A 13,073-nucleotide genomic window follows, 5' to 3' on the forward strand; every position below is an offset into this window, starting at 1 on the left:
TGTTAATTTTGGTTGGAGTGTGTTCTTTACATAATTTCTCATGTTCATCTAATTTTGATTTGTTATAAAAAGATACAAAACATCGTCTACAAATAAATGCTTGATGAGTACCTAATTGATGTCTAACTAAACCATTAAAATTTGAAATTAAACAATAATGAGAGTTTAAATACAATAAATCAATATGTTTACCTACAGATGTGTTTTCGCTTATACGTAACGGAAAAATTGTTTCATTATCATAATAAATGCCATATATATTAATAGAAATTTGTTCAATATTTATAACACATTTTAGATAAAATCCTTTGAGGCAATTTTATATGACTTTTCAATAAGACATTGAGATTTTTATAAAACAATAATGACTATTGAAATTTTCTTCACAATACAATAAATCAATGTTTACCTGCGGATGTGTTTTCACTTATACGTAAAGGAAAAATTGTTTCATTATCATAATCAATGCCATATATATTAATAGAAATTTGTTCCTTAGTAAATACGGAATTATACATATTTTTAAATTTGCTTATGTGTGCTGCTTCAAAGGGGAATTTTATATTCGTTTTTTCAAATAACGGTAATAAAGTATTAATATATTGTATGTAATTACTTACACGATGTGGATTATTGTTTACAGGATGCAGTGCAGCTAGAATGCAATACATAAAGCATCTATTATCGTTATTTTGAATATTTATAACACATTTTTTAGAAATCCATTGAGGCAATTTTATATAAGATGATGCGGTCAATGGATCATATTTACTGATTTTAATTTCTGAGAGATGGTTAGGTTGAGAGCCTAGAGACCACCCTGATTTCTTAATTGCTCTGTTTTCTTGTTCAACTAAAATTTTGTTAAATAGTTTTTCAATTATAGCATTCACATCTGTACTCGGTAAAATAATTTCGTTACCACTACTTACAAAGAATCTACATGTTTCTAAATCTACTGGTTTTACAAAAGTTGTAGCCAAAGAAAAATTTACTTTAAAAGATGTATTATCTTGTTCCTGTTTTAATATATCTAAACAGTCTTTTCTTTTATTATTTAAAAAGCAACCACTATCCTCATTTAAAACACTCTCACATTTTAAAATGATTTTTAAAAATTATTATTAAATAGAGTATCAGTTGGTAAATTGATAGTATTCGGTTTAACCTTTTTCGTTGCCATGACTATAATACGTTCAGAAGTGAGTTTTTATAATATGATATTATCCTTATAGAGAACTGATATAGCAGAACGCTACTATAATACGTTCAGAAGTGAGTTTTTATAATATGATATTATCGTTATAAGATGTCTTACCTATAGACAACTAAGGAAAGCACACTGATACACACAAAAAAAATCAGACCTTCACCAATAAGAAGTTTACTCTTTAAACACCAACAAGCAACTGATTAAAAAAGAACTTCTCGGTCATTCTTTTATACCTTTGTAATTGCATTGCGCAATAGGGATGATGTCACCGAGTCACGGTCGGGATTTGAATGACAAGACAGATCACGAGCGATCAACACAAACCTTTGTGATTGCATTGCTTAATATTGCGCAATAGGAATGATGTCACCGTCGGGGTTTCCCTTTGAATGAAAATAGAAAACAACTTGCAACCTTGCGTCTACGGCGAGCGATCAAATTATGTCAGCACTTTTTCATCGAAAATAAAAACAAAAAATACACCACGCTGTACTCATTAGCACATCCGGATGAATGACTTAATGAGAATTGTCCACATATGGCGGAAGTTATTATATAACTGATAACAAACCACGGAAGTCTGCATTCCTTTGCAATCTTTAAACAGTTGATAAAAAGCTAATAAATATTGTCTCCCCGTAAAAGAAAATAATCTCTGCTATGTTCAATTAGGCGTGGAAAAATTGAATACACCCCCTGTAGACCGGTTGAAAAAGTGATCATAAAACGGAACGAGTCCACCCCTGCTTATGTTATGGTAAAATAAGTCATACTCTTTTATTAGTTCTGCTATGTTTAAATAGGGATGGAAACGTAGTCTTATGTATTTTCTGCTATGTTCACTTAGGGGTGGAAAAAACGAGTACACCCCTGCTTATGTAAAATAGTTGTGTGTTCACACACTCCTTTGCTATGTTACATAGGTATTCATTGTCGGCTATTTCGAAAAAAAAATGCTGATAAAAGGGAATGAATCTTATGTAATTTCTGCTATGTTAAAATAGGGGTTGGAAAATAAACCATACTCTTGTATTAGCTCTGTTATGTTACATAGTCTTATGTAATATGTGCTATGTTAAATAGACCGCTGGAAGATGTGTTATCGATCTGCTATGTTAAAATAGGAATTGAAAAAGGGAATGAATACATCCCTGCTATGTTATGTAGTCTCTGCTATGGGGTTGAAAAAGTGAGAACGAATACACCCCAAAAAAACGCTCATAAAAGGGAATGAATCTTATGTAATTTCTGCTATGTTCAAATAGGGGTTGAAAAACTGATCATAAAAGGGAACGAAAAAATGAAATCTTTAAGTTTTACGTCCCACGGTTATGCCGGTTAGGCTAAAGGAGACGGTGATGATGAAAGATGAGTGAAATAGTGGAATGAAGAAAGTGGGAGGAAACGGGAGAACCCCGAGAAAACCCACGAGCACGGTGTTCGGTCCCAGCCCCCGCCAAGTGAACTTTGTGGTGGACAAACACCGTGCTCGTGGGTTTTCTCGGGGTACTCCCGTTTCCTCCCACTTTCTTCATTCCACCATTTCACTCATCTCTCATTATCACCGTCTCCTTTAGCCTAACCGGCATAACCGTGGGACGTAAAACTTACAGATTTCATTTCTTCGTACCTAACAATATTTTATTTATCATGGTAAAAACAGAAAATATTAAAATGCAAAATATTTGTTAAAATAAATAATAAAATTTTATTTTTATTGAATACGGCTTGTTAATAAAACACCTTAACATTTATAATTGCTTTATTCTCAATGTTTATGGATATAATGTTCAATAAAAACAGATGGAAGAGCATCTTTATTCAGATCATTTCGTTCCTTGTGTAAAATTTTGTAGTGCTTTTCTTATTACTGCAACAGTAAAATCAGCATCTTCTTTTGTAACACACATGGGTGGCTTAAGTCGGAAAACCTGTGAAATGAAAAGGTAGTTGTAACAGCAACGATATTTTCAGTTTATAGTAATGCATATGTAAATATAAGTGCAACAGAGAATTGCCTCCACCTGTAACTTCTACATGTGCACAGGCCCGTATCCAAGGGGGCTCTAGGGTAGGCCAACCCCCTAAAATTTTACCACCACCCCTAAAATTTTCACGGTAGGCTTGCAAATGAACTCTAATATAGTGATGAACTATAGAATGGTTGAATCGGCCCCCCAACTTCTACCGCCCCCCCCCCTAAATTTTTGGGCTGGCTACCGGCCTGCATGTGCAAAGGCATTTTAATGGAAAACACTGAAACTTTATGGAAATCTCTGTTTAATATTATTTCTACAGAGAGTCAAAAAAGTCTCGTGCTGATGTTTCAATTGGGTAGCGTATCATATGTCAACAGTACTAGTATTGAAAATGAGTAAGTGTATTACAGTTCTTGTAAAATTTATGGTGAATAAGCGTATAAAATGAAATCTGTAATTGTTTCAATGTGGCCAAAATGTATTTTTAAATTATTAGTTTCTAGGAGACCATTCCGGATTTATACGAACGAATTTCACACAATATTCACCTCAACAATCATAATGGCGCCACCTGCAATGATATTTGGTTTACTTAAAAACAGTGGAATGAAAAATCGCACGACATCATAATTTACATTATAAGAGTATTCTATACTCAGTGGAGTGCGGTGCTTTTTTTCTGTCGGGGAACAAGTCATTCTACACACGTAAGAGAAGTATCATCATGTGTTACCAACATGGACTATATTCTGTTCGTGACTTTTCTCAGGATTTTGCCGCTTACTTTCACCTTATTACCTCAGCATTTTCTTCATAATTACTTTCATTAATTTTCCATCTCCTTTAGTCCAAATTGTATAACTACAGAGGTTATTCAATCTGCATTTGGCCAATTTCGACTTACCGAAAAATTTAGAAGAATCCATGGTACCAGGTACGTATGTGCTCGACGTGTTTTTCTTCGTTCCTAACAATAGCGCGACAGCGTAATTTCCACTGTAATAGGCTTCTCTGAAGAACTGGGAGGGAAATCTTGTCCCATTCCCTTTACACAGCTTTCCAAAGTCCTTCCACAGTTGTCACACGCCGTTTTCCCAAAGCCCGCTTCAGCAATCCAAATCCACAATAGTCCATAGAACTTGCATTCGGAGATATAACAGGTACCTCATTGAAAGGTATCACCTGTATACCACTTGCCTCCTCCATCTCCCTGTAGAATGCGAGGGACGATCGTGTGGTATGTGATGAGGCCTTGTCCATGTGAATGCCCACCAGATTGGCGTCATTTCCGTACATTGTTGGAATCTCATGCTCGTAGATCGGCAGCATGATGTGCTCCTGAAAATACGGCGAATCTATTTTGCAGTTCTTCGGCACCCGACGAATCTTCAGTTTACCTCGGTAACAGTAGGCAGTAACGACCAGGAACCCTTTTGGGAAAGATTCTTTACAGACATGGGCCCACCTTATGAAGTTCTTGGCGCCTTTCTCTCGGTACATGATGCGGCTCTCTCTTTGCCGCAGTCGGAAAGGTAAATCCATGCTTCATCGAGCGTTAAGACATACATCCACCTTTGTTTTGCTAAATGTTGTTCGTACAGCTTCCGGGCGTTACACTTTCGTTCCTTTTGGTAGGCATCCGTGAGAAGATGGTCGCGAGATTTCATGACTTTTTCCAGCTTGAGTTGATGGTGTAACGTCCCGTTCACAGTCCCCAAAGACACGTCAAGACGATTAGTCATACACCTTTGTGTTGGCGGATTTTCTTGCATTGCCATTTTGCGAAGTTTCCTCTGCATGATGGAGGTGGCCGTGGTGCATTCCCGCTTCCTAGGCAACTTTGTTGGTGATCCAAATTGTGAAGCTTTGTTTTTAATAACATTTTTTATTCCACTTAAACTGATGTTGCAAACATTCTCCTTGCACTGTTTTCTAATGAGAGAAACACTAAAGTGGGCGTCATAAAGAGCCGCAACATAGCCATCCCAAAACCGGCTTAGTTTGGGCGGCATTTTGGTCACAGAGCGGAAACCCACAAACTTGGAAACAAATTTAACACAACACTCATAACAATGGTCCTATTTTGTGCGTTATTGTCGTCCGCGCGGAAAAACAACTCCGTTCCCAGGAAGCCACTGCACAACACTGCAGGACGCTACGAGTATGGTCGGATGAGTCCATTCTGCCCGGTAGGAGGAAGGAACGAAATCGGTCAAACGTAGGCTGAACAACCTCTGTATGAATACTAAGTTTAAGATTTCAATTGATTTCTACACATCCAAGGCTAATGCTGCAGTCGATTGATTACCAAAAGCACCTGTAAATAATATAAATTTTCTTCCTCCCTCATATCATTTCCCTTGTAGTGTTCAAAGTTGCTACCTACTTCCTATGGCTCTTATTTTATGAAGTTATATTGAATGTCCGGAAAAACAATTTGATATATTTTCTTAGATACATCTTAAAAGTAACACAGTGCAAGTCATGTATGTTGTATGGTACCCCGAAATATATGATGCATATTCTTCTTCTGGTAGAAGTTTTACTTCCGTTATATATCTAGCAACAAAGACAATAGATCATTGTATATAACTACTTGTACACGCTTTTGCTGAAAAGGTAGAGTAGTGATTCAAGTGGAACTCGCGTATTGAGCACTGCAACCAAGGCAATATTTTATGAGGTGTAGCGAAATTTATACAGGATACATTCGTTTAAGTTTATGATAACTGTTGATATTAAATATAATCAATAACCTTCCAACTTTCGTTTGTGTGGTTGTTGCTTCTAAGAGTATACTACAGTTAGGAGTATATACGAGGCACTAATGGTTTAACCACCAACTATTAAACATCAATTATCAGAAAGTTTATTATCAGATATACAATATATTTCCTTTAAAGTTACATTTACGTTAAATGCGGTGCTAGATATATATCTGCTAGCAGTATCACCGTCTACCAAACTTTGAAACTATATTATCAAGTATTTAAGACATAAATAACACAACTCTTTAAGTTTAATAGACACACAAATTAAATTGCAAATATTCTGTGAAGGCACAGGTTGTTAATTAGCCACTTGATAAATGTGCTTTTATATAGCACAACGTATGAGAAATTAGGAGGAACCAGTCACACTTTGACACAAGGCATTGAAAATTGTGTAACTTTTAAAAATCATGCAGCGATACGTAGGTGCGTTTGTACATTTAAGAGTGCAACGGTATATTCATTTGAGGAGTGTTAATTGTACTTGCAAATAGTAGTGGAGCAAGATAGTGCAAAAACGCCCTATGTAACAGACTATTTGCACACAATGCCATTACATGTATCAGAACACAGTGAATACACTCTAATTTAATCCTGAATACTTTTAGGTTGGTTGTCTCATTGAAGCTAATAGTAGTAGTCCCCCGCGTTGGCCCGAATGACTCATCCTCACTCTCTTTTACGACCGGGATTTTTGAACTTCGTTCCCTTTTACGGCTAAGATGAATGCTTTGGTACCTCGATTCTGATTGGCTGAGAGAGGTCACGTGACGTTAGGCCCCGCCCACGCGGGAAACTCAAATTTCCAGGTCACGTGGTATGATGTCATGAGTCACCCTGCGGGGAAATCCCTCACTAATTTGTTCCCTTTTACGGGTAAGATGAGTGTTTATGATTGGTTGACAAATGTCACATGATCTTAGACCCTGCGATATTTGAAATTCGTTCCCTTTTACGGGTAAGATGAATCCTTTTGGTACCCCAATGCTGATTGGTTGATAGAGGTCACGTGATCTTAAGCCCTGTGACTTTTGAAATTCGTTCCCTTTTTACGAGTAAGATGAGTGTTTTGGTACCTCGATTCTGATTTGCCGACAGAGGTCACATGATCTTAGACCCCCCACCAGTCCATGAGGGAAATACAGAGCGATATGACGGCGATCCTGGATTTTAGAATTTTGTCCCTTTTTTATGGTTATCCTTAAAGTTCCCATGGAGGGTTCAACCTCCTCCTTAAATAACCCTTTTTGGTATCATGATATTGTACTGAAGTTTACATTAAATATTATCGTTCTTTTTGACAGATAAGATGATTCTTACCTTGATGGAGATCATGTCCTTGAATTAGTTGCCTATGTCTCTGGAAGTAACAATGGTGAAAGAGGGGTGTCGCTTGTAGATTTCTTATAACACATTGTTGTGAGTTTAAGCGATTTATTGCTCAGTAAGCGCTTCATTAATGGAAACAGTGTTGCCAGATTTTTCTTACCTAAACTGCTCCGATTCTTTTCGAAACGGTTCCGCAGAGTACAAGAAATTTTAAACTAAAAAATTTTTCGAACTAAAAAAATTTCAAAACTAAAAAAAAATTTAAACAAAAATTTTCAAACAAAAAATTTTCGAACTAAAAATTTTGAAACAAAAAAGTTTCAAACAAAAAATTTTCGAACCCCAAAAAAATTTCGAACTAAAAAAAATTGAAACAAAATTTTGTCGAACTAAAACATTTTTAAAAACAAAAGTTTCGAACTAAAGATGTAAATCACATCTAAAAATTTTCAAATCAAACTTTTTATCGAACTAAACTTTTAAAATTTTCGAACTAGAAATTTAAACCAAATTTAAGAAAAAATCCTAAGAAATGTTTTTTTCAGGAATCGATCTCAGGTCTTTCAAACCAAAGATGTGTATGCTAACCGCTTAAATGAATTCGGTTTTAATCGATCTTGGTGGGTTTCGAACCATGGTCCTTGAAAAGGATACATATATACTTTAAGAAAATAAATCTGACAGTGTAACGCTTCTCAAATCAAACTTTTTATCGAACTAAACTTTTAAAATTTTCGAACTAGAAATTGAAACCAAGTTTTAGAAAAATCCTAAGAAATGTTTCTCCAGGAATCGAACTCAGGTCTTTCAAACCAAAGATGTGTATGCTAACCGCTTAAATGAATTCGGTTTTAATCGATCTTGGTGGGTTTCGAACCATGGTCCTTGAAAAGGATACACATATACTTTAAGAAAATAAATCTGACAGTGTAACACTTCTCAAATCAAACTTTTTATCGAACTAAACTTTTAAAATTTTCGAACTAGAAATTGAAACAAGTTCTAGAAAAATCCTAAGAAATGTTTCTCCAGGAATCGAACTCAGGTCTTTCAAACCAAAGATGTGTATGCTAACCGCTTAGCTATGAATGAATTCGGTTTTTTAATCGTGCTTGGTGGGTTTCGAACCATGGTTCTTGAAAAGGATACACATATACTTTAAGAAAATAAATCTGACAGTGTAACGTGGATTAAAATAAAATGCTGATAGACTTCATTGTGTGTAGACATAGAAGCACATATGATTGAAAATGCAAACGTCAGCGGATCGCATTACTTTTGTTTTACTACGAACGTGTCAGCATGATTCATGGAAAGAAAGCAAACATTGACATTCTCGTATGGAATATGAGGAAAATGAAATGTCGTCACAGTTACGACAAGTAGTGACATGATCCTGACAGAAAGCATTTGGGATCAGAACTGTGATACTAGATGTTGTAACTATTGAGAAACTTGAATGACGTCACGATCGATTGTTACACATCGTTTTCGTTCGTGATTCATGACAAAAGCAGCCAGCGTTTTGATTGGTTCGTTGTGATGTCATTTTATAAATTTCCTCGTTTCTGATTGGTTGATGATGACATCGTTTTCACAACGACCTAAATAAAAATCTAAATTTCATTTTTCAAATCCTACATCGCTCTCAACTGTGAAGTGAAGAAGATCTGCTTTTTTAGAAGTGTCTTCATTTAAGCTTTACTGCACCGACTTTTTGTTCATTGAATTTGAGGTAAGTTCAGTGCGATTTTATTTTTCACACAAGATTCGAAAATCATTTTTATTTTATATTTGTGGGGGTGGATCACTCATACAGTGTTTTACTTTTAGTACGAAATATTTAGACTATGAAGAAATTAGTGGAATGGGAAAGTGGGAGTACGAATCAGGAACCCCACACATTAGAAGTAAGCACGATAAATGATATGGTTTAGCGCCCCTTCAGCGAGCACCCGCCGGGAATTGAGCCATGGCCAAAGATGTGTGCGCTTAGTTTTGAAAAGAATACATTACAAAATTTCAGAAACTATGCCTGAGAATAATATGGTTCGATACCCTTTGAAATCATTAGCGTCCATTCAGCTTAACGTGATATTCGAGCAATCACCTGGGATTGAACCAAGGCCAGAGGCGTGTACGTCAACCATTTAGCTTAGTTTTGAAAAGAATGTATGATATCGCATGAGAATATTAAATTTCAGAAAAGGCTTGACAGCGATCCGATGTGGGAAAGCAAACCCACCGAGGATTGAACCAGGGACTTCCACGTTAGAAGCATGTACGCTAACCACTTAGCCACGAGTGCATGAATATGTGGTTAAAAAGATTTACGCTATACAGATTTTGTTTTGACAATTACGTATGTGTTACGTTAACGGTTGGTGAATCTCTTCAACTTGCAAACGCATCATTTAAAGGTCGTTGTGATTAGAAAAAATGCTTACGCGTACTTTCTAACATCTCAGTACTGTTGAAACATTCATTCATTCATGCATTCTTTTTATCACTATAGAATGGTAGGTCAGTTACATGCTGATGTAATGGTTTCGAGTTTGACAGCAATAAAATACTCATTTCAGTAACATAATTATTTTTAAAAAACTTTGATTTCTAGTACATGTGCTTTCATAATGAGATTCTGAACGTCACCGCCAGGGGAATCAAACTCAGGACCTTTACATGAATTGCTTAGTTAATTATTTATCATGAATGTTATGATTTCCCGAACTAAGCGGTTAGCATACGTACCTTTGGCGTGGGAGACCAGGGTTCGATTCCCGGCGGGAGCTCATGTGGTTCGGATTCCACGTTAATCAGTAGGTCCACGTCTCATATAGCCTCGCTGCTGAAAGGGACGCTAAACTAAAAAATCAAAAAATCAACTCAAATTCACACTGCTCAATTCCTTTTTTCCCATTACATATTTGTTTTACCGTACCTGTTTGTTGTTTTCATTTTTTAATCATGGTCCAATCGGGTTTTACTGTTCGCAATGAAATCACTCGTCATTATAGACGATTTATGTACGTTTATGTATTATGAGGTGTGCACGTCAACCATTTAGCTTAGTTTTGAAAAGAATGTATAATAACGCGTGAGAATATTAAATTTCAGAAAAGGCTTGACATGCCCCGACGTGGAAAGCAAACCCACCGAGGCTTGAACCAGGACCTTCCACGTCCGAACCATGTACGCTAACCGCTTAGTCACAATAAAAAAAAATACGCTATACAGATTTTGTTTCGACAATTACGTATGTGTATCGTTAATGCTTGATGAATCTCTTCAACTTGCAAACGCATCATTTAAAGGTCGTTGTGAGTGGGGAAAAAAAATGCTTACGCGTGCTTTCTAACATCTCAGTACTGATGAAACATTCATTCATTTCATGCATTCTTTTTATCACTATAGAATGGTAGGTCAGTTACATGCTGATGTAGTGCTCTCGAGTTTGACAGCAATAAAACACTCATTTCAGTAACATAATTATTTATTTATTTTAACTTTGATTTCTAGTACACGTGCTTTCATAATGAGATTCTGAACGCCACCGCCAGGGAATCAAACTCAGGACCTTTACATGAATTGCTTAGTTAAGAATTTATCATGAATGTTATGATTTCCTGTTTATCAGGTGATTAAGATTTTTCTTTCTTCTTTTCTTTTGTAGTAAATTCACGCTGCTCAATTCCTTTTTCCCATTACATATTTGTTTTACCGTAATTGTACCTGTTTGTTTGTTTTCTCCTTTCATTAACATGGCCGAATCGGGTTTTACTGTTCGCAATGAAATCACTCGTCATTATAGACGATTTAACATTGAAGGCAGAATGCTCGAAATTCAATTCAACGCACCGCCCGTAGGAACCGATATCATACAGTATGTACATAACAGTTTCCAAGCAATGCTAGACCATTTGTTAGCCAATGTCGACGATGAGACGATGGTTGGTTTATCAGTAATATCGCCACGTAACACGAATAAACCATTTTGGGTGAGTTTTCGCCAAGCACGAAACCTGACACTGGAAACGATGTGGGCCTCATTCGAAAGAGTGTTACAAAGTAACAATGCATTTCTCCTGCACGAACCATTCACCGTTCATTTCCATCGTGTGGATATTCCACGTGGCTACGGCGGCGGTTTGCGGCAAGGAATACTTCAAAATGAAGAATTGTTACGTTGCAAGCGAGGGATTGTACGTGTACAAAATCAAGATTCAAGGTGCTTGGCGTACGCCCTTGTTATTGCTATTGGACTGAAGGCATACAAGAATGTAGATATGCAACGTTATAAGCAGTATCAACGCCAATCGAAATATGTTGTGGACCAAGAAGTCGATGCGCTATGTGCAAATGCAGGAGTGAATTTGGATCATGGTGCCAGTGTAAATGAAATTCGACAATTCCAGACATACCTCAAAGAATATAAAATTACAGTGTATACTAGTTTCACAGGCCGTGACATCATGTACGAGGGGCCCAACGACGAAAATCGCACTCCCATAAATTTGATTTGTTTGGCTGACCATTTTGATATCATTCAATCTTTAACTGCTTGTTTTGCAACCAAGTTCTACTGTGAAGCGTGCCATAAAAAATATAGTAAACGCAATGAACATGTAAAAAATTGTCCTGTAACATGCTCCAAATGTCTACAGAGACCACTATGCGACAAGAACCAAACGCCAATATTGTGCAACGACTGCAATCGGCAATTTTATGGGGAACAATGTTTTAATAATCATCGTAATATTGTATATCATCAAGGGGAACCTGTATGCAAAATGGTGAAGCAATGTACTAGATGCTACAGAGTATATTCCTTTGTGCATACAGGACAACGACTTCATGATTGTAATGAGATCTTTTGCAATGTATGTAAGAAGATTGTTCCAGGATCGCATCAATGTTTTATGCTTCCCGATCGCCAATGCTTGAAACCAGGTGTTCCTTCACTCATGCACGCAAAGAAAGCCTTATTGATATTCTATGATATAGAATCTATGCAGGACACGAATATTGGCGATAATACGTATGTACACATTCCAAATTTATTGGTTGCACAACAAGTATGTTACGCATGTGTTGAAAACAATAATATCCAGCAGTCTTGCAGTACGTGTGGTCAGCGCCAGCATATTTTCCAAGGAGAGGATCCAGTTTATAATTTTCTCCAGTACTTGCGGGAACGTCGTCCCAATATAAATAGGATTTTCTGTGTCGCGCACAACGCTAAGGGCTACGATGGACATTTTATTCTAAAGGCTATGGTAGAACAATGCCAATGGAGACCTGACGTCATATTAAATGGGACCAAGATACTGAGTTTAACGTTGAATAATCTGACGTTCATTGACTCGTTGAACTTCCTACCTATGGCATTAAGTAAATTGTCAAAAGCGTTCAATTTACCCGCAACCAAAGCCTACTTCCCGCATTTCTTCAATACCAAGGAGAATCAATCGTATATTGGACCACTTCCAGAAACGAAGTATTATGGTGCAGATGAAATGGCCGTCGAAGACAGAAACAAGTTCATGCAGTGGTACAACGATCATCGTAATGATACGTTTGATTTCCAGAAAGAAATTCTCAAGTATTGTATTCAAGATGTCAATGTACTGCGACAAGCATGCGTTTCGTTTATGACGTCATTTGAAACAGAAACCAAAGTGAATCCCTTCTTGGAGACAATCACGATTGCAAGTGCCTCCAATCTAGTATTCCGCCGGAATTTCCTTAAACCTAATACCATAGGAATTCTACCGGCACATG

At 36.7% G+C, this 13,073-nt stretch overlaps 1 protein-coding gene across 3 annotated transcripts in view; it reads right to left on the reverse strand.

Moving 5' to 3' along the window:
- Positions 1–2,961: 2,961 nt before the first annotated feature.
- LOC145675582 (alanine--glyoxylate aminotransferase 2, mitochondrial) overlaps positions 2,962–13,073 on the reverse strand; it is a 110,175-nt gene continuing 100,063 nt past the window's right edge. For all 3 annotated transcript variants that reach the window (XM_081746107.1, XM_081746105.1, XM_081746106.1), the window contains one exon: positions 2,962–3,144. In XM_081746107.1, the coding sequence (XP_081602233.1) occupies positions 3,040–3,144 (105 nt within the window). In that variant the 3' untranslated portion in view covers positions 2,962–3,039. The remainder of the gene's footprint in view (positions 3,145–13,073) is intronic.

The sequence above is a fragment of the Thermobia domestica genome, chromosome 18, assembly GCF_964235325.1.
Source record: "Thermobia domestica chromosome 18, izTheDome1.hap1.1, whole genome shotgun sequence".
Taxonomy (NCBI): Eukaryota; Metazoa; Arthropoda; class Insecta; order Zygentoma; family Lepismatidae; genus Thermobia; species Thermobia domestica.